This window comes from Ammospiza caudacuta, chromosome 24 (assembly GCF_027887145.1).
Source record: "Ammospiza caudacuta isolate bAmmCau1 chromosome 24, bAmmCau1.pri, whole genome shotgun sequence".
Taxonomy (NCBI): Eukaryota; Metazoa; Chordata; class Aves; order Passeriformes; family Passerellidae; genus Ammospiza; species Ammospiza caudacuta.
The window spans coordinates 5,393,350-5,413,143 of NC_080616.1; the positions used below are offsets into that span (position 1 = coordinate 5,393,350).

The 19,794-nt window shown below is 53.5% G+C and overlaps 1 protein-coding gene across 1 annotated transcript in view; it reads right to left on the reverse strand.

Annotated features, from left to right (window-relative positions):
* Positions 1-567: 567 nt before the first annotated feature.
* The window catches only part of CDK18 (cyclin dependent kinase 18), a 45,895-nt gene continuing 26,668 nt past the window's right edge, over positions 568-19,794 (reverse strand). The window contains exons 3-16 of the mRNA XM_058819334.1: positions 18,928-19,076; positions 17,250-17,375; positions 15,222-15,278; positions 13,589-13,703; positions 13,412-13,506; positions 13,277-13,339; positions 11,879-12,002; positions 11,675-11,795; positions 10,352-10,449; positions 8,920-9,025; positions 8,710-8,752; positions 7,566-7,656; positions 4,656-4,733; positions 568-602 (exon numbers count right to left, since the gene is read on the reverse strand). Coding sequence (XP_058675317.1) covers positions 568-602; positions 4,656-4,733; positions 7,566-7,656; positions 8,710-8,752; positions 8,920-9,025; positions 10,352-10,449; positions 11,675-11,795; positions 11,879-12,002; positions 13,277-13,339; positions 13,412-13,506; positions 13,589-13,703; positions 15,222-15,278; positions 17,250-17,375; positions 18,928-19,076 — 1,301 coding nt within the window. The remainder of the gene's footprint in view (positions 603-4,655; positions 4,734-7,565; positions 7,657-8,709; positions 8,753-8,919; positions 9,026-10,351; positions 10,450-11,674; positions 11,796-11,878; positions 12,003-13,276; positions 13,340-13,411; positions 13,507-13,588; positions 13,704-15,221; positions 15,279-17,249; positions 17,376-18,927; positions 19,077-19,794) is intronic.

A 19,794-nucleotide genomic window follows, 5' to 3' on the forward strand; every position in this document is an offset into this window, starting at 1 on the left:
GGGTTTGGGAGCTGCTCCTGAGGGTTTGGGAGCTGCTCCCGAGGGTTTTGGGGGTTTGGGAGCTGCTCCCGGGGGGTTTGGGAGCTGCTCCCGGGGTTTTGGGGGTTTGGGAGCTGCTCCTGAGGGTTTGGGAGCTGCTCCCGAGGGTTTTGGGGGTTTGGGAGCTGCTCCTGGGGGTTTTGGGGGTTTGGGAGCTGCTCCTGAGGGTTTGGGAGCTGCTCCCGGGGGTTTTGGGGGTTTGGGAGCTGCTCCCGGGGGTTTTGGGGGTTTGGGAGCTGCTCCCGGGGGTTTTGGGGGTTTGGGAGCTGCTCCCGGGGTTTTGGGGGTTTGGGAGCTGCTCCCGGGGGTTTTGGGGGTTTGGGAGCTGCTCCCGAGGATTTGGAAGCTGCTCCCTCGGGTTTTGGGGGTTTGGGAGCTGCTCCTGGGGTTTTGGGGGTTTGGGAGCTGCTCCCGGGGGTTTTGGGGTCCTGCTGGAGCCGGGAATTGTGCCCAGGGCAGGGTTGGAGCCGCTCCTTTCCCAGCGTTTCTGTCTCCACCACGGCAGCCGGGGCGACGCCAAATCCCAGTTCAGAAGATGCTCTGCCTCCTGTTCTTGCCGCGGGCTGGGGAGGGCACACGGACGGGGGGCTCAGGTGTGCCCAGGTGTGCCCAGGTGTGCCCCAGGTGCTCCCAGTGCCAGGCCAGGCCGTGCCCAGCAGTCCTAATGTGGTCTCCCCGAAAAATCAGGGGGTGCAGGGCAGCTTGTCCGAGCTAAGGTGCATTTCCAGTAACTTCTGCCTGAGGCAAACCCCACAAATCCCCACCCTGAGCCCCCAAATCCCCATCCTGAGCCCCCCAAACCCCACAAATCCCCACCCTGGGCCCCCCAAACCCCACAAATCCCCATCCTGAGCCCCCAAAACCCCACAAATCTCCACTCTGAGCCCCCAAACCCCACAAACCCCACAAATCCCCACCCTGAGCCCCCAAATCCCCACCCTGAGGCCCACAAATCCCACAAATCCCCACCCTGAGCTCCCAAACCCCCCAAATCCCCACCCTGAGCCCCCCAAACCCCACCCTGAGGCCCACAAATCCCACAAATCCCCACTCAAAACCCCCAAACTCCCACCCTGAGCCCCCAAATCCCACAAATCCCCACCCTGAGCCCCCCAAACCCCACAAATCCCCACTCAAAACCCTCAAAATCCCACCCTGAGCCTCCAAACCCCACAAATCCCCACCCTGAGCCCCCAAATCCTCACCCTGAGCCCCCCAAACCCCCCAAATCCCCATCCTGAACCACAAAACCCCACAAATCCCCATCCTGAGCCCTCCAAACCCCACAAATCCCCACCCTGAGCCCCCCAAACCCCACAAATCCCCATCCTGAGCCCCCCAAACCCCACCCTGAGCCCCCCAAACCCCACAAATCCCCACTCAAAACCCCCAAACTCCCACCCTGAGCCCCCAAACCCCACAAATCCCCACCCTGAGCCCCCAAACTCCCACCCTGAGCCCCCCAAACCCCCCAATCCCCATCCTGAACCACAAAACCCCACAAATCCCCACTCCGGGGAGGGCATTCCCAGCCCGGGCATTGCCAGCTGTGCCCCAGGATGCCCAGATGTGCCAGCAAAGATGCCCAGGGGTGATTTTTGGGCAGGGACACAGAGGGGGGACACAGAGAGGGGATCAGGGGGTGCTGGGGAGGGGATTCTGAGCGTGGGCATTGCCAGCTGTGCGTGCCCCAGGATGCCCAGATGTGCCACCAGGGGTGGTTGGTGGATGGGTGAGGTGACAAGGAGCGGGGTTGGGAATTTGCTGCCCCAGCCTGACAGCAGCGGGCGGAGGTGCCAGCCCTGCCCATGCCCATCCCCTGCCCATGCCATGCCCATCCCCTGCCCATGCCCTGCCCATGCCCTGCCCATCCCCTGCCCATCCCCTGCCCATCCCCTGCCCATGCCATGCCCATCCCCTGCCCATCCCATGCCCATCCCCTGCCCATCCCCTGCCCATGCCATGCCCATCCCCTGCCCATGCCCTGCCCATCCCCTGCCCATCCCCTGCCCATGCCCTGCCCATCCCCTGCCCATCCCCTGCCCATGCCCTGCCCATGCCCTGCCCATGCCCTGCCCATCCCCTGCCCATGCCCTGCCCATGCCCTGCCCATGCCCTGCCCATGCCATGCCCATCCCCTGCCCATCCCCTGCCCATCCCCTGCCCATGCCCTGCCCATGCCCTGCCCATCCCCTGCCCATGCCGTGCCCATGCCCTGCCCATCCCCTGCCCATCCCATGCCCATCCCCTGCCCATGCCCTGCCCATGCCCTGCCCATCCCCTGCCCATCCCCTGCCCATGCCCTGCCCATGCCCTGCCCATCCCCTGCCCATCCCCTGCCCATGCCATGCCCATCCCCTGCCCATCCCCTGCCCATGCCCTGCCCATGCCCTGCCCATCCCCTGCCCATGCCATGCCCATCCCCTGCCCATGCCATGCCCATCCCCTGCCCATCCCCTGCCCATCCCCTGCCCATGCCATGCCCATCCCCTGCCCATGCCCTGCCCATGCCATGCCCATCCCCTGCCCATGCCCTGCCCATGCCCTGCCCATCCCCTGCCCATGCCCTGCCCATCCCCTGCCCATCCCATGCCCATCCCCTGCCCATGCCCTGCCCATGCCCTGCCCATGCCCTGCCCATCCCCTGCCCATGCCCTGCCCATGCCCTGCCCATGCCCTGCCCATCCCCTGCCCATCCCCTGCCCATGCCATGCCCATCCCCTGCCCATCCCCTGCCCATGCCCTGCCCATGCCCTGCCCATCCCCTGCCCATGCCATGCCCATCCCCTGCCCATCCCCTGCCCATGCCCTGCCCATGCCCTGCCCATCCCCTGCCCATGCCCTGCCCATGCCATGCCCATCCCCTGCCCATGCCCTGCCCATGCCATGCCCATCCCCTGCCCATGCCCTGCCCATGCCATGCCCATCCCCTGCCTATGCCCTGCCCATGCCCTGCCCATGCCATGCCCATCCCCTGCCCATGCCATGCCCATCCCCTGCCCATGCCATGCCCATCCCCTGCCCATGCCCTGCCCATCCCATGCCCATGCCATGCCCATGCCCTGCCCATGCCATGCCCATGCCCTGCCCATGCCATGCCCATCCCCTGCCCATCCCCTGCCCATGCCCTGCCCATCCCCTGCCCATCCCCTGCCCATGCCCTGCCCATGCCCTGCCCATGCCCTGCCCATCCCCTGCCCATGCCCTGCCCATGCCATGCCCATCCCCTGCCCATGCCCTGCCCATGCCATGCCCATGCCCTGCCCATCCCATGCCCATGCCATGCCCATGCCCTGCCCATGCCCTGCCCATGCCCTGCCCATCCCATGCCCATCCCCTGCCCATGCCCTGCCCATGCCCTGCCCATGCCCTGCCCATCCCCTGCCCATGCCCTGCCCATCCCCTGCCCATGCCCTGCCCATGCCCTGCCCATCCCCTGCCCATGCCATGCCCATCCCCTGCCCATGCCATGCCCATCCCCTGCCCATCCCCTGCCCATGCCCTGCCCATGCCCTGCCCATCCCCTGCCCATGCCCTGCCCATGCCCTGCCCATCCCCTGCCCATGCCATGCCCATCCCCTGCCCATCCCCTGCCCATGCCCTGCCCATGCCCTGCCCATGCCCTGCCCATCCCCTGCCCATGCCCTGCCCATGCCATGCCCATCCCCTGCCCATGCCCTGCCCATGCCCTGCCCATCCCCTGCCCATGCCCTGCCCATGCCATGCCCATGCCCTGCCCATGCCCTGCCCATGCCCTGCCCATCCCCTGCCCATGCCCTGCCCATGCCATGCCCATCCCCTGCCTATGCCCTGCCCATGCCCTGCCCATGCCATGCCCATCCCATGCCCATCCCCTGCCCATGCCATGCCCATCCCCTGCCCATGCCCTGCCCATCCCCTGCCCATGCCCTGCCCATCCCATGCCCATGCCCTGCCCATCCCCTGCCCATGCCCTGCCCATGCCCTGCCCATGCCATGCCCATGCCCTGCCCATGCCATGCCCATGCCCTGCCCATGCCATGCCCATCCCCTGCCCATGCCCTGCCCATCCCCTGCCCATCCCCTGCCCATGCCCTGCCCATGCCCTGCCCATGCCCTGCCCATCCCCTGCCCATGCCCTGCCCATGCCCTGCCCATCCCCTGCCCATGCCCTGCCCATGCCCTGCCCATGCCCTGCCCATCCCCTGCCCATGCCCTGCCCATGCCATGCCCATCCCCTGCCCATGCCCTGCCCATGCCATGCCCATCCCCTGCCCATCCCCTGCCCATGCCCTGCCCATGCCCTGCCCATCCCATGCCCATGCCATGCCCATGCCCTGCCCATGCCCTGCCCATGCCCTGCCCATGCCATGCCCATCCCCTGCCCATGCCATGCCCATGCCCTGCCCATCCCATGCCCATGCCATGCCCATGCCCTGCCCATCCCCTGCCCATCCCCTGCCCATGCCCTGCCCATGCCCTGCCCATGCCATGCCCATCCCCTGCCCATGCCATGCCCATGCCCTGCCCATCCCATGCCCATGCCATGCCCATGCCCTGCCCATGCTCTGCCCATGCCCTGCCCATGCCCTGCCCATGCCCTGCCCATGCCATGCCCATGCCATGCCCAGCCATACCCGAGTGCTGGAAGGCCGAGCCGCGGTGCCCGGGGTCCTTCTGCAGCTGGATCTCCTTCAGGGAGAAGATGGAGGCAGCTGGGCAGGGAGGGCACAGACACACGGTCAGAGCTGGCACAGCGGGCACTGCCACGGGCAGCTGCTGGCACTGCCCAGCCCGTCCCATCCCACACAAATTACTTTTATTTTTATTTTTATTTTATTTTTTATTTTATTTTTAATTTTATTTTTATTTTTATTTTTATTTTTAATTTTATTTTAAATTTTATTTTTAATTTTAATTTTAATTTTATTTATTTTAATTTTAATTTTTTAAATTTTATTTTTAATTTTTTAAATTTAAATTTTATTTTTATTTTATTTTTATTTTTATTTTTATTGTTGCAGTAGAAGTAGCATTTGTGGTTACTATATTATTATTATTATCATTAATTTTTAATTATTATTAGTAGTAGTATTTATGGTTGTTGTTTTTATATTAGTAGTAGTGCTGTCCATTATTATTATTATTGCTAGCATTATTAGTAATTATTATTATTATTAGTAGTAGTAGTAGCAGCAGCAGCATTCATGGATATTGTTATTAGTAGTACCATTAGCAGAATTAGTGTTTTTATTATTTATTATTATTTATTAATTATATTATTATTATTATTATTATTATTATTATTATTATTATTATTACTATTATTATTATATTAGTGTTTATTATTTTTATTAATTTATTAGTAGTAATATTAATATTATTAGCATTATTCGTAATTATGGTTCTTATTATAATATTATTAATAGTAGTAGCATTTATGAGTATTATTATTATTACTATTATTATTTTAATTTTTATTAGTAGTAGTATTTATGGTTCTTATTATAATTATAATATTATTATTAGTAGCAGTGTTTATTATTATTACTTATTATTAGTAGTAGTAATAATAAAGTATTATTAGCATTATTAGTATTTAAGGTTCTTATTATTATCATAATATTTGTTATTGGTAGTAGTAGCAGCTATTATTATTATTACTATTATTATCATCATAATAATTATATTTAATTTTATTTTTTATTATTATTATTAGTATTTTTTGTTATTTTTGTTATAATATTGTTATTAGTAGTAGTGTTTATTATTATTAATTAGTATTATTAGTAGTAGCATTTTTAGTATTCATTGTTATTATTATTATATTTTATTATTATTATTATTAGTAGCATTTGTGGCTATTATTATTAGTATTTATTATTATTATAAAATTTATTTTATTTTATTAGTAGTAGTGTTATTTATGGTTCTTATTATAATTATAATATTATTATTATTATTAGTGTGTATTATTTTTTAAATTAGTGGTAGTAGCAATAATATAGTATTATTAGCATTATTATTATTTATGGGTCTTATTATTATAATATTATTAATAGCAGCAGCATTTATGAGTATTATTATTACTATTATTATAATAATTTTAACTATTAATAGTAGTATTTATGGGTCTTATTATTTCAATTATAATACTATTAGTAGTAGTGTTTATTTTTATTATTATTAGTCATAGTAATAGTAGTATTATTAGCATTATTAGTATTTATGGTTCTTATAATTGCTAAAATAATAATAATAATAATAATAATAATAATAATAATAATAATAATAATAATTATTATTATTATTATTATTATTATTATTATTATTATTACTATTATTATTATTTGCGCTGCAGAGGCACCGCTGAAAGATCAGGGAGGTGCCTGCAGCCCCTGTTTTACCCATTTTTCCCCATTTTTCCCCATTTTCCCCCATTTTTGGGGCACTCACTGTCAGGCAGGAGGTGCCTGCAGCCCCTGTTTTACCCTTTTTCCCCATTTTTCCCCATTTTTCCCCATTTTTCCCCATTTTTCCTCATTTTTGGGTGACTCACTGTCAGGCAGGAGGTGCCTGCAGCGCCTGTTTTACCCATTTTTCCCCATTTTTCCCCATTTTTCCCCATTTTTCCCCATTTTTGGGGTGACTCACTGTCAGGCAGGAGGTGCCTGCAGCCCCTGTTTTACTCTTTTTACCCATTTTTCCCCATTTTTCCTCATTTTTGGGTGTCTCACTGTCAGGCAGGAGGTGCCTGCAGCGCCTGTTTTACCCGTTTTACCCATTTTTAACCATTTTTGGGGTGACTCACTGTCAGGCAGGAGGTGCCTGCAGCCCCTGTTTTACCCTTTTTCCCCATTTTTCCCCATTTTTACCCATTTTCCCCCATTTTTGGGGCACTCACTGTCAGGCAGGAGGTGCCTGCAGCCTGTTTTCCCCATTTTTCCCCATTTTCCCCATTTTTGGGGCACTCACTGTCAGGCAGGAGGTGCCTGCAGCCCCTGTTTTACCCTTTTTCCCCATTTTTCCCCATTTTTCCCCATTTTGAGGTACTCACTGTCAGGCAGGATGTGCCTGCAGCGCCTGTTTTACCCTTTTTACCCATTTTTAACCATTTTTGGGGTGACTCACTGTCAGGCAGGAGGTGCCTGCAGCGCCTGTTTTACCCTTTTTACCCATTTTTCCCCATTTTTCCCCATTTTTCCCCATTTTTGGGGTGTCTCACTGTCAGGCAGGAGGTGCCTGCAGCGCCTGTTTTACCCTTTTTACCCATTTTTAACCATTTTTGGGGCACTCACTGTCAGGCAGGAGGTGCCTGCAGCCCCTGTTTTACCCTTTTTACCCATTTTTCCCCATTTTTCCCCATTTTTCCCCATTTTTGGGGTGTCTCACTGTCAGGCAGGAGGTGCCTGCAGCGCCTGTTTTACCCTTTTTACCCATTTTTAACCATTTTTGGGGCACTCACTGTCAGGCAGGAGGTGCCTGCAGCCCCTGTTTTATCCTTTTTCCCCATTTTTCCCCATTTTTCCCCATTTTGGGGCACTCACTGTCAGGCAGGAGGTGCACGCGCTCCCCCAGGCTCCTGAAGTAGGGGTGCTGCAGCGCGGCCTCGGCTGAGATCCGGCCCTTGGCCCTGTACTGCACAAGGCCCCAGAGAAAAACAGAAACACTCAGTCACGGCGCACATCTGGGCACCTCTCTACACCCACACCACACATCTGGGCACCTCTCTACACCCACACCACACATCTGGGCACCCCTGTACCTTTACACCATCGATCTGGGCACCTCTCTACATCCACACCACACATCTGGGCACCCTTGTACGTTCAACTCACACATCTGGGCACCTCTCAACATTATTATCACACATCTGGGCACCCCTGCACATTTACACCACACACCTGGGCACCTTGGTACATGTACACCATAGATCTGGGCACCCCTGTACATTCACCTCACACATCTGGGCACCCCTGCAAATTTATATCACACATCTGGGCACCTGTTTACATTCGCCTCACACACCTGGGCACCCCTGCAAATTTATATCGCACATCTGGGCACCTGTTTACATTCGCCTCACACAGCTGGGCACCCCTGCAAATTTATATCACACATCTGGGCACCTGTTTACATTCGCCTCACACAGCTGGGCACCCCTGCAAATTTATATCACACATCTGGGCACCTGTTTACATTCGCCTCACACAGCTGGGCACCCCTGCAAATTTATATCACACATCTGGGCACCTGTTTACATTCGCCTCACACATCCGGGCACCCCTGCAAATTTATATCACACATCTGGGCACCCCTGTACATTCACCTCACACATCTGGGCACCCCTGCAAATTTATATCGCACATCTGGGCACCTGTTTACATTCGCCTCACACACCTGGGCACCCCTGCAAATTTATATCACACATCTGGGCACCTGTTTACATTCGCCTCACACATCTGGGCACCCCTGCACATTGCCACCGCACATTTCCTCTCTGCATTTATACACCTACATTTATACACCTCTCCACATTTCTGTCACACTTCTGGGCCCCCCTGCCCATCCCAGCAGTGCCACCCGCCCGCCCCGTGGCACTGCCCTGCTCCAGGTGCCCCTTCCCTTCCCTTTTCCCCTTTCCCCTTTTTTCCCCTTTTTTCCCCTTTTTTCCCCTTTCCCAGCACCCACCAGCAGCAGATTTGTCAGCAGGTCGACGCCTTCCGAGTCCAGCCTGGGAGAGAGGGGAAACAAAACCAAAACTGCCCCAGGGCTGCACCCAGGAGGCTGCAACGACCACAGGGAGGAGGCACGAGTGGCACTGCAGCCTCGAAAGGAGCCTGGGCTGCCCCTTCCACCCCTCGAACGCCCCCAGTTTTCTCTGTCCTGCCCCTGGGGTACCTTGGGGCGTGATTGATCAGGGGCTGGGCTCGGTACTGGCTGAAGTTGTAAGCCTTGAACTCCTCGTTGGACGTTATCCCAGGCCAGGTGTCCTCTGTGGGGGTTCCTGTGGGGGACAGGGGACCTCCATGGGCTCTGGGTGGGATGGAACATCCAGGAGTGTGGGGCTGTCCCCGGAGAGGGCGCTGATGTGCCCAGGGGGTGGCAGTGCCAGCAGGGAGCTGCTCATCCTTACACCTGTGCCAACCTGGAGGGGCTGCAGGCAGCTTCTGTCCGTGCCAGCTGACCCCTGCCCACCCCTGTCCGTGCCAGCTGACCCCTGCCCACCCCAGCCATGTGTGCCCATGTCAGCCCATTCCTATTTCATCTCACCCCTTCCCATCCCATCCCACCCCTTTCCATTCCTGCCCATCTCATCCCACTCCACCCCATTCCTTTTCCCTCCGTCCCACCTCATCCCACCCCATCCCTGTTCTCTTCTTCCCATCCCACCCCCTCCCATCCCTGTTTGTTCCTGTCCACCTCATCCCACCCCTATTCCCTCCTTCCTGTTGCATCCCACCTTATCCCTGTTGATCCCATTCCACCCCACCCCTTTTCCCTCCTTCCTACCGCATCCCACTTCATCCCTGCTCATTCCTCTGCACCCCATCCTATCCCTGTTCCCTTCTTCCCACCCCATCCCTGTTCATTCCTGTCTATCCCATCCCATTATCCCATCCTATTATCCCATTCCATCCCATCCCATCCCATCCCAGTTCATTCCTGTCCACCTCATCCCTGTTCCCTCCTTCCCATGGATCCCATCCCATCCCATTATCCCATCATCCCACCCCGCCCTACCCCGTTCTGCTCCCGCTCCCGGTGCGGTTCCCGTTCCCATCCCTGTTCCCGTTCCCATCTCCATCCCCATCCCCATTCCTGTTCCCGTTCCGCTCCCATTCCCACTCCCGCTCCCGGTGCGGTTCCCGCTCCCATTCCCGTTCCCATTCCCGTTCCCGTTCCCGGGCCGGCAGTGCCCCCGCGCGGAGAGCGGGCTCGGCGCTCGCTCCCGTTCCCGTTCCCATTCCCGTTCCCAGTGCGGTTCCTGCTCCCGTTCCCATTCCTGTTCCCATTCCCGTTCCCGTTCCCGTTCCCGGGCCGGCAGTGCCCCCGCGCGGGGAGCGGGCTCAGCGCACGGCGCTCCCGTTCCCGTTCCCGGTGCGGTTCCCGTTCCCGTTCCGGTTCCCATTCCTGCTCCCGTTCCCGTTCCCGGGCCGGCAGTGCCCCCGCTCGGCGCTCGCTCCCGTTCCCGTTCCCATTCCCGTTCCCAGTGCGGTTCCTGCTCCCGTTCCCATTCCCATTCCCGTTCCCGTTCCCGGTGCGGTTCCCGCTCCCGTTCCCGTTCCCGGGCCGGCAGTGCCCCCGCGCGGGGAGCGGGCCCGGCGCTCACCCAGCAGGCGGAAGATGAGGTGCAGCTCCTCCTTCACCGTGGAGCCCGGGAACATCGGCCGGCCCGTCACCATCTCGTAGTGGATGCAGCCGACACCCCTGCAGGGCAGGGGACAGCCGGGGTCACGGGGGACAAACCCCGGGGTCACGGGGGACAAACCCCGCGGGTGGAGTGGGATCGGCTCCGGGAGGAGGAACCGCTCCCAGCGGGGTGGGGATGGCACGGAGCGACCCCGAGTCCCAGGGGACGGGGAAACTGCGATGGGGACAGGGAAATCTGCACTGGGAGAGTCCCAAAGACATGGAAACTTCTGGGAGAGTTATGGTGACATGGGGACAGCGAAATCTGCACTGGGAGAGCCTGGGGACATGAGGACAGGGAAAACTGCACTGGGAGAACCTGGGGACATGAGGACAGGGAAATCTGCACTGGGAGAGTCCCAAAGACATGGAAACTTCTGGGAGAGTTATGGTGACGTGGGGACAGGGAAATCTGCACTGGGAGAGCCTGGGGACATGGGGACAGCGAAATCTGCACTGGGGACAGGAAAGTCTGCACTGGGAGAGCCCCAAGGACAGGGAAACTGTTCTGGGAGAGTTATGGGGACATGGGGACAGGGAAAACTGCACTGGGAGAGCTTTGGGGACAGGGAGAAGAGCACTGGGAGAGCCCTGGGGACATGGGGACAGGGAAACTGTTCTGGGAGAGCCCCAAGGACATGGGGACAGGGAAATCTGCACTGGGAGAGCCCTGGGGATGGGGAAACTGCTCTGGGAGAGCCTGAGGACATGGGGACAGGAAAAACTGCTCTGGGGACAGGGAAATCTGCACTGGGAGAGCTCCGGGGACAGGGAAAATTGCTCTGGAAGAGCCCCAAACCCTCTGGTGTAAAAAGCCTCAGGGGACAGGGGAAACAGATTTGGAAAAGCCCCCAAAGCTCTGCTGTCAACAGAACCAGGGGACAGGGAAATCTGCACTGGGAGAGCCCTGGGGACAGGGAAACTGTTCTGGGAGAGCCCTGGGGACATGGGGACAGGGAAATCTGCAATGGGACACGGAAATCTGCAATGGGACACCCTGGGGACAGGGAAACTGTTCTGGGAGAGCCCTTGGGGCAGGGAAAATATGCTCGGGGAGAGCCCCAAACCCTCTGGTGTAAAAAGCCTCAGGAGACAGGTAAAACAGCTCTGGGAGAGCCCTGGGGACAGTGAAAACATCCCCGGGAGAGCCCCCCCACCCCTGTTGTAGCCAACGCGGTGAGGATGAGGATGGAAAGGCCGGACCCCTCCTGGCGAGCCGCGGGGCAGCTCGGTGGGTGCTCACCACATGTCGATGGGCGTGGAGTACTCGGTGGAGCCCAGCAGGACATCGGGGGGCCGGTACCACAGCGTCACCACCTCGTTGGAGTAGGTTTTGGTGGGGACAGACTTGGCCCTGGCTAACCCTGAGGGCGGCAGGGACACACATCGAGGAGCTGCTCCCCCTTTTTATCCCAATCCTGCACCGTCCCTGGGGGGCTTCACCTACCAAAATCAGCCAGCTTGAGCTCCCCCCGCTCGTTGATGAGCAGGTTCTGGGGTTTGAGGTCTCGGTGCAGGATTTTCCTGCCGTGGCAATAAGCCAGGCCACGGAGCAGCTGGAACATGAAGATCTGCGGGGAGGAGGAGAAATGTCACAGAGATATTTTACAAAAAAAATCCTTTCATTAGGATTCTTCTCCTGAGAGGCCTCAGAAATGAAATGTGAACAATGGTTATCTGCTGCTGTGGAATGCAACAGGTGCATCTGTGATTGGTCTCGTGTGATTATTTTTTAATTAATGGCCAATCATAGTCAGCTGTGTTGGGACTCTGAGGAGTCACAAGATTTTACTGTCGTTCCTTCCTTTTCCAGCCTTCTGATGTCTCCTTTCTCTTTTCTTTAGTATATTTTTAATATGTCACTTTCATAATATAATATAATATAATGCAATATAATGCAATATAATATAATATAATGTAATGTAATGTAATGTAATGTAATGTAATGTAATATAATATAATATAATGCAATATAATATCTATCATAAAATAAGAAATCAGCCTTCTGAAACATGGAGTCAAGATTCTCATCTCTTCCCTCGTCCTGGGGACCCACAAGCACCACCACAGAGGAGGAGGAGGAGGAGGAGGAGGAGGAGGAAGGTGCATTTAGGACTAAAACTCAACCTGCCTTGAGGAATTTGGATGTTGTGGGCAGGAAAGACCCCTCGGAACTGAGTTCTGGGAAAGGGTCACGGGATGGGACGAGTGAAATGTGAATGTGCAGCGATTTCATTTAGGAAATGAAATGGGAAGCCTCAGAAAAAGGGCAAAAGGAGCAAGAACTGGAGGGATCTCCAGCCTCAGAAAGGGGAAAAGGAGCAAAGACTCAAGGGTGAGGGGATCTTCAGACTCAGAAAAGGCAAAAGGAGCAAGAACTGGAGGGTGGAGTGATCTCCAGGCTCAGAAAGGACAAAGGGAGTGGGAACTGAAGGGTGAGGGGTTCTTCAGCCTCAGAAAGGGGAAAAGGGAGCAAGGACTGAAGGGTGAAGGAATCTTCAGCCTCAAAATGGGCAAAGGGAGCGGGAACTGAAGGGATATCCAGCCTCAGAAAGGGGAAATGGAGCAAGAACTGGAGGGTGAGGGGATCTCCAGCCTCAGGGCAAAGGGAGCAGAAACTGGAGAGCAAGAGGATCTCCAGCCCCAGAAAGGGGAAAAGGAGCAGGAACCGAAGGGATCTCCAGCCTCAGAAAGGGGAAAAGGAGCAGGAACCGAAGGGATCTCCAGCCTCAGAAAGGGCAAAGGGAGCAGGAAATGAAGGGTGAAGGGATCTCCAGCCTCTCCCAGCCCCAAACCGCCCCGGCCAGGACGAGGAGCAGGGAAGAGGGCCCCGCACGCCCCTCACCTTCACGTTGTGCACGCTCATCAGGTTCCCGCAGTTCTCCAGGTACTGCTTGAGGTCGTTGTCCTGCGGGGGGAGGGACGCGTCAGTCTGTCCTTCCCTCGCCCGCCCAGCCCCCAGAGGAGCCCCCAGACCCACCAGGTACTCGAAGACGAGCGTGAGGCAGCGCTCGGTGTGGATGATGTCGTGCAGGGTGACGATGTTGGCGTGCTTGAGGTTCTTGAGCAGCGACACTGCGGGGACAGCGGGGCTGAGCGGGGTCACAGCCACCCCAAATCCCTCTGGGAGCCCAAGGAAAGCCCTTCCCAGCCTCACCTTCCCGGATGGCCGTGCAGGGAGCGCCCTCCTCGTGCTCCAGGCGGATTTCCTTCAGCGCCACCAGGTTCTCTGTCAGCTTGCTGCGGCCCTTGAACACCGTGGCGTAGGTGCCCTGGGGACATGGCGCAGACAGCTTGTCATGAAAAATCCCTTCCTTAGGGTTTTTCTCTTCCTGAGAAGCTGAGAGGCCTCAGGAACAATGTGTAAACATTAATTACGCGCTGCTGTGGAATGCAACAGGTGCATCTGTGATTGGTCTCATAAAATTGTTTCTAATTAATGGCAAATCACAGCCCTGCTAGCTCAGACTCTCTGTCCAAGACACAAACCTTTGTTATCATTCCTTTCCATTCTTAGCCAGCCTTCTGATGAAACCTTTTCTTCTATTATTTTAGTACAGTTTTAATGTAATATATAATAAAATAATAAATCAGCCTTCTGAAACACGGAGCCAGATCCTCGTCTCTTCCCTCATCCTGAGACCCCTGTGAACAGCGTCACAGGGACATTTCCCAGTGCGAGGAATGCTGGGTTTGTCTTTACAAACAAGGATTAATTCAATTTTGCAAAACCCCTCCTCTGCTCCCTGCCCATTCCCCTCCATCTGCTGTCACAGCAACAATCAGGAAACGTCCCCTGTATGAAAATAACATGTATTCATTCAACTGGACCAAATATTTTTGAACTTCCTCGTTTGCCAAGCAGATTTTAATCAAGGAAAGCAAAGGATATTTAAGGTCTGGCTGAATGGAGGATGAGAACCTGCTGGAAATGACATTTTGGGTGAATTTGTGCTGGTTGCCACAGGTGGAACAAAAACAAAGCTGGGTAAAAGGTGCAGCCTGCAAACCAGCAGCTCTGAGAGCACTGGGTCAAACTCTTTGTCATATTTGATGTAAAATCAGAGGTGAATCCACAACCTGGACACTTCCAGTGTGAGAGGAATGACAGATTTGTATTTCCAAACAAGCTGTGGGTAGATAAAACCAGCACTGAGAGATAAACAATGGGAAGGATTCCACTGCTTGATGAATGGTAAAAGGTATTTGATTTTACAAATAAAGTTTAGCTTTGCTGATAAATGAAATTGGATATTGAAAGGTGAAAGAAACAATGGGGAAAACCCCTAAATTCCATAAGAATTAAAAATGAAAAGGGAGGGTTATAGGGGAATTAGAGGGTTAGGGAATATAGGGAATATAGAGGATTAGAGGGGAATCATTGGTATCAGGTGTTTTGGGAAGTCTGAACCTCTCAAATACCTCAGAAATGGGGAAAGAGAGAAGGGAAATGTGGCTGGAAATTGGGATAAAAAGGAGGCTGCATCCTCCAAAAATTTGGGAGATCCCAGGGAAATGCCCCATGGCCTCTCCCTTTATTCAAATAAAGTCAAGACTCCTCTGTGTCTCCTTTTTGGCCATAAATCTCTGATGTTTGTGGATTAATTTTCCTAACACCAGCGTGGCACAGCACTGGCGTGCCCAAAACATTTGGAGGAAGGACCATTCGAGGTGGCAGCACCAGGTCTGAGCTCCACAAGAAAAACTTGCTCTGGAAATTTCTGGATATTGAAGATTTTTGCCCTTTGAATTTCATTGAATTCCTTCCAGGGGTGTCACAGATTACTCACCTCTCCCAGTTTGTCCAGTTTAACGTAGGTTTCCAGCTTCCCAAAGCCAATGTCTGACTGTGAGAGAGAAAGGAAAACATCACTGGGGAGGAGGGAACCTCATCCAGGGATGGCTTCACCTCCAGAAGGGTTTCCAGGGACACTGGGCAGTGACAATTTTTGGGATTTTTACTCCATTTGCTGCCCAAATGGGAAGGATTCCACTGATTGGTGCATGGAAAAAGATATTTGATTTTACAAATAAACTTTAGGTTTGCTGATAAATGAAATTAGACATTGAAAGACGAAAGAAACAAATTGGGATTTTTACTCCATCTGCTGCCCAAACCCTCCGTGTATCCCGGGAAATGCCTTGTCCTGAGCAGGGGAGTGAAGGTGCTGGAACAACCCCCAGAGCCACATTCCTTATTCATGAGGGGCTCGTGAATATTAATGACACATCGCCATGGCTTTGTTTTATTGCTCAGACAGCACAGGCAGGTGAATTCCAGCTCTCCGTCCCTCCTCTTCCTCCTGAAGGGGCACCCCGTGTCCCAAAAATGCCTCCTGAGGCCTGGCTGTGGTACGTGGGCACCTCTGGGCACCTCTGGTGTCTGCACAGGGAGATTTTTGCTCCTGGTTTGTTGTGCACAGAGTTTTTGTTCCTATTTCTGCTGCTGCAGCAGCAAAGGAAGGGAAATGCCAGCACTGGAGCCAAGGCTGATTCATTATTTATCCCCATTTGCATTTGGGCTGAGCTGCAGGAGGGTTTCCCTCTCCTGCTTTGGGAGGGAGCCAGGCTGAGAGGGCAGCCAGGTGTGCACAGGGGAGGGAGGAAGGGAGGGGGGAATGGCCCAGCAGGGGCAGGTGGGGAAGGGAGAATCGTGGAATCATGGAATTAGTGAGGCTGGAAAATCCCTGTGGGATCATCGAGTCCAGGCTGTGCCCGATCCCCACCCTGAGCACTCAGTGCCACCTCCAGGGATGGGCGCTCCAAACCCCCCTGGGCAGCCCCTTCCAGCCCTTTCCATGAGGAAATTCCTGCTCATGTCCAACCTGAGCCTCCCCAGCCCAGCCTGAGGCCGTTCCCTCTCCTCCTGTCCCAGTTCCCTGGGATAAGATCCCAAATCCCCCCCGGCTGTGCCCTCCTGGCAGGAGTTGTGCAGAGCCAGGAATTCCCCCTGAGCCTCCTTTGCTCCAGGCTGAGCCCCTGCCCAGCTCCCTCAGGACTCTCCAAACCCTTCCCAGCTCCCTCAGGATTCTCCAAACCCTTCCCAGCTCCCTCAGGACTCTCCAAACCCTGCCCAGCTCCCTCAGGACTCTCCAAACCCTGCCCAGCTCCCTCAGGACTCTCCAAACCCTGCCCAGCTCCCTCAGGGCTCTCCAAACCCTTCCCAGCTCCCTCAGGATTCTCCAAACCCTCCCCAGCTCCCTCAGGACTCTCCAAACCCTCCCCAGCTCCCTCAGGACTCTCCAAACCCTTCCCAGCTCCCTCAGGATTCTCCAAACCCTTCCCCAGCTCCCTCAGGACTCTCCAAATCCTTCCCAGCTCCCTCAGGACTCTCCAAACCCTTCCCAGATTTCTCCAAACCCTTCCCAGCTCCCTCAGGTTTCTCCAAACCCTTCCCAGCTCCTCCAAACCTTTCCCCAGCTCCCTCAACTCCTCCAAATCCTCCCTCAGGACCCTCCAAACCCTTCCCAGCTCCTCCAAATCCTCTCTCAGGACTCTCCAAACCCTTCCCTGGTTCCCTCAGGACTCTCCATTCCCTTTCCCAGCTCCCTCAGTATTTCTCCAAACCCTTTCCAGGATTCTCCAGACTCTTCCCCAACTCCCTCAGGACTCTCCAAACCCTTCCCTGGTTCTCTCAGGACTCTCCAAACCCTTCCCAGATTTCTCCAAACCCTCTCCCAGCTCTCTCAGCTCCTCCTGGTGCTGCCGGCGCTGTGCAGGAAGGGCTGGGAGCGGGCAGGGATGTGAGGGGACCTCGGTGACAGCCGGGGGAGCTGGCACGGCAGGACAGGGGGACACCTCTGCTCGGGGTCACTCACAAGGGAGGCGCGGCGGGACATCCTGCTCAGGGGCTTGGGCAGCTCCAGGCTCTCCATCTGCAGCTTCTGCAGGAACTCGGGCGGCAGCCGGATGTCCATGGGCAGCGAGAGGCGCCGGCTGACGTCCTGCAGGAGGGGACAGGGAGGTGACACGAGGAATCCCAAGGGGAAGCGCTCTGCCACTGACGTGGCAGCGTCACCGTCACATTTTCTGGAAAATCCTCTTAGCCCAGGATTCTTCTCCTGGGAAGCTGAGAAGGCTCAGAGGAAAAGGAAAATAATAATTACCTGATTTGCTTCTGCTGTGTTTGGCTGCTTTGGAATGTGGTTGGAGATTGTTTATCCCACAGGTGATTGTTTGATTGGTTTCATGTGAATTGGTTTTAATTAACGACCAATCAAAGCCAGCTGTGTTGGACTCTGGTCAGTCATGGGTTTTTATTATTCATTTTTTTCTGGACTTCTGAAGTATCACTTGTCTATAGTTCAGTACAGGTCTAGTATAGAATTTCTTATAATTTCATAGAATTTCTTATAATTTCATAGAATAGAATAGAATAGAATTAATGTAATATAATGTGATGTAAATATAATATAGTATAGTATAATATAGTAGAGTACAATAATATAATATAATATAATATAATATAATATAATATAATATAATATAATATAATATAATATAATATAATATAATATAATATAATATAATATAATATAATATAATATAATATAATGTAATGTAATGTAATATAATATAATATAATATAATGTAATATAATGTAATGTAATATAATATAAGGTAACATAATACAATATAACATAATATAACATAATATAACATAATATATAATGTCTATATTATAAATATCATAATGTTATAAATAATATATATTATAAATATAATAAAATAATAAATTAGCCCTCTAAGAACATGGAGTCACATTCATCATTCCTTCCTGCCACGGGGAACCCCAAAAATCCCACATGGCAGCGCCACTCAAGGGAAGGGGGTGGTGGCACACGGTGGCAGTCACAGCAGAGGATGCCAGGGCTGGTGTGTGACACTGCCACATCCCAGAGGGCACCCAGCCCACAGGGAGGTGACACCCAGCTGTCCCCATGTCCCTGTGTCCCCATGTCCCCAGCACTCACCCAGCTGTCCCCATGTCCCTGTGTCCCCATGTCCCCAACACTCACCCAGCTGTCCCCCTGTCCCCAGCACTGACCCAGCTGTCCCCCTGTCCCCTGTCCCCCTGTCCCCAGCACTGACCCAGCTGTCCCCTGTCCCCCTGACCCCAGCACTGACCCAGCTGTCCCCCTGTCCCCCTGTCCCCAGCACTGACCCAGCTGTCCCCTGTCCCCCTGACCCCAGCACTGACCCAGCTGTCCCCCTGTCCCCCTGTCCGCAGCACTGACCCAGCTGTCCCCATGTCCCCCTGTCCCCCTGTCCCCAGCACTCACCCAGCTGTCCCCCTGTCCCCCTGTCCCCAGCACTGACCCAGCTGTCCCCCTGTCCCCCTGTCCCCCTGTCCCGTCCCCCTGTCCCCAGCACTGACCCAGCTGTCCCCATGTCCCCCTGTCCCCCTGTCCCCTGTCCCCTGTCCCCCTGTCCCCAGCACTGACCCAGCTGTCCCCCTGTCCCCCTGTCCCCTGTCCCCCTGTCCCCAGCACTTGCCTCCATGGAGCAGCGGCGCTGGCCGTGGTTGCGGTAGCGCACGGCGCCCACCGGGGACCGGCCCTGTCCCTCGGTTGGGGACACGGGGCTGCCATCAGCTGCCACCTCCCTGCCCAGCTGTGCCAGCTGCAGGTGACCCTGGGCCAGGTCTGGGGACGAGAGGAAAGCAGAGTGTGAAAAACGCATCTATTTTTTTTTGCAAATATTCAAATGAGTATTATATGTGTTGTGTTAGAAAGTGATGCTGTATCAATTCTCTTCAGTAGTGTGTTAAATATAGTTTTAGGTTATAAAAATGTTAAAATAGAAAGTTTGCTATGTAGGAGACTTTTAAAAGAAAGGACTGGCAGTGAGATAGCAGCCACAGCACACCTGAATCTTTCAGAGAAAGAGAATTTATTGCTCCATTATCAGGAGAAATGAACTTCTTCCCACCTCAAAGGCGCTGTCAGGATTCAGAGGAAGAAGCTGACACTGCCCAGACAGAATCCTGTGTTTGAGTGGAATTTGTGCATCATGGGTGAGGTGTATGAATATGCCACAGGCTGTTGCTGTTAAGGGTTAATCCTCTGTTAACGTGGGTCCTTTTTTGGGCTCGTGCTGCCCAGAAAAGGTACCCAGGCATCCATAACTCTTTGTATTTATTGTCTCGTATTGTCCTAATTCAATTTGTCCAAATTGTTATTACTCTAATTGCATTACTATTTTTATAACCATTTCATTGCTATTAAACTTTTAAAATTTGAAAAAACAAGTGAGTGGCGTGTTTCACAAGACTGAGCTGCTGGAGGGGCGGCAGGAGCACCAAGGAGCGAGGGCGGGACAGGGATGCTCTGGGGAATCTCTTCTTCCCTCTCTGTGGCCAGA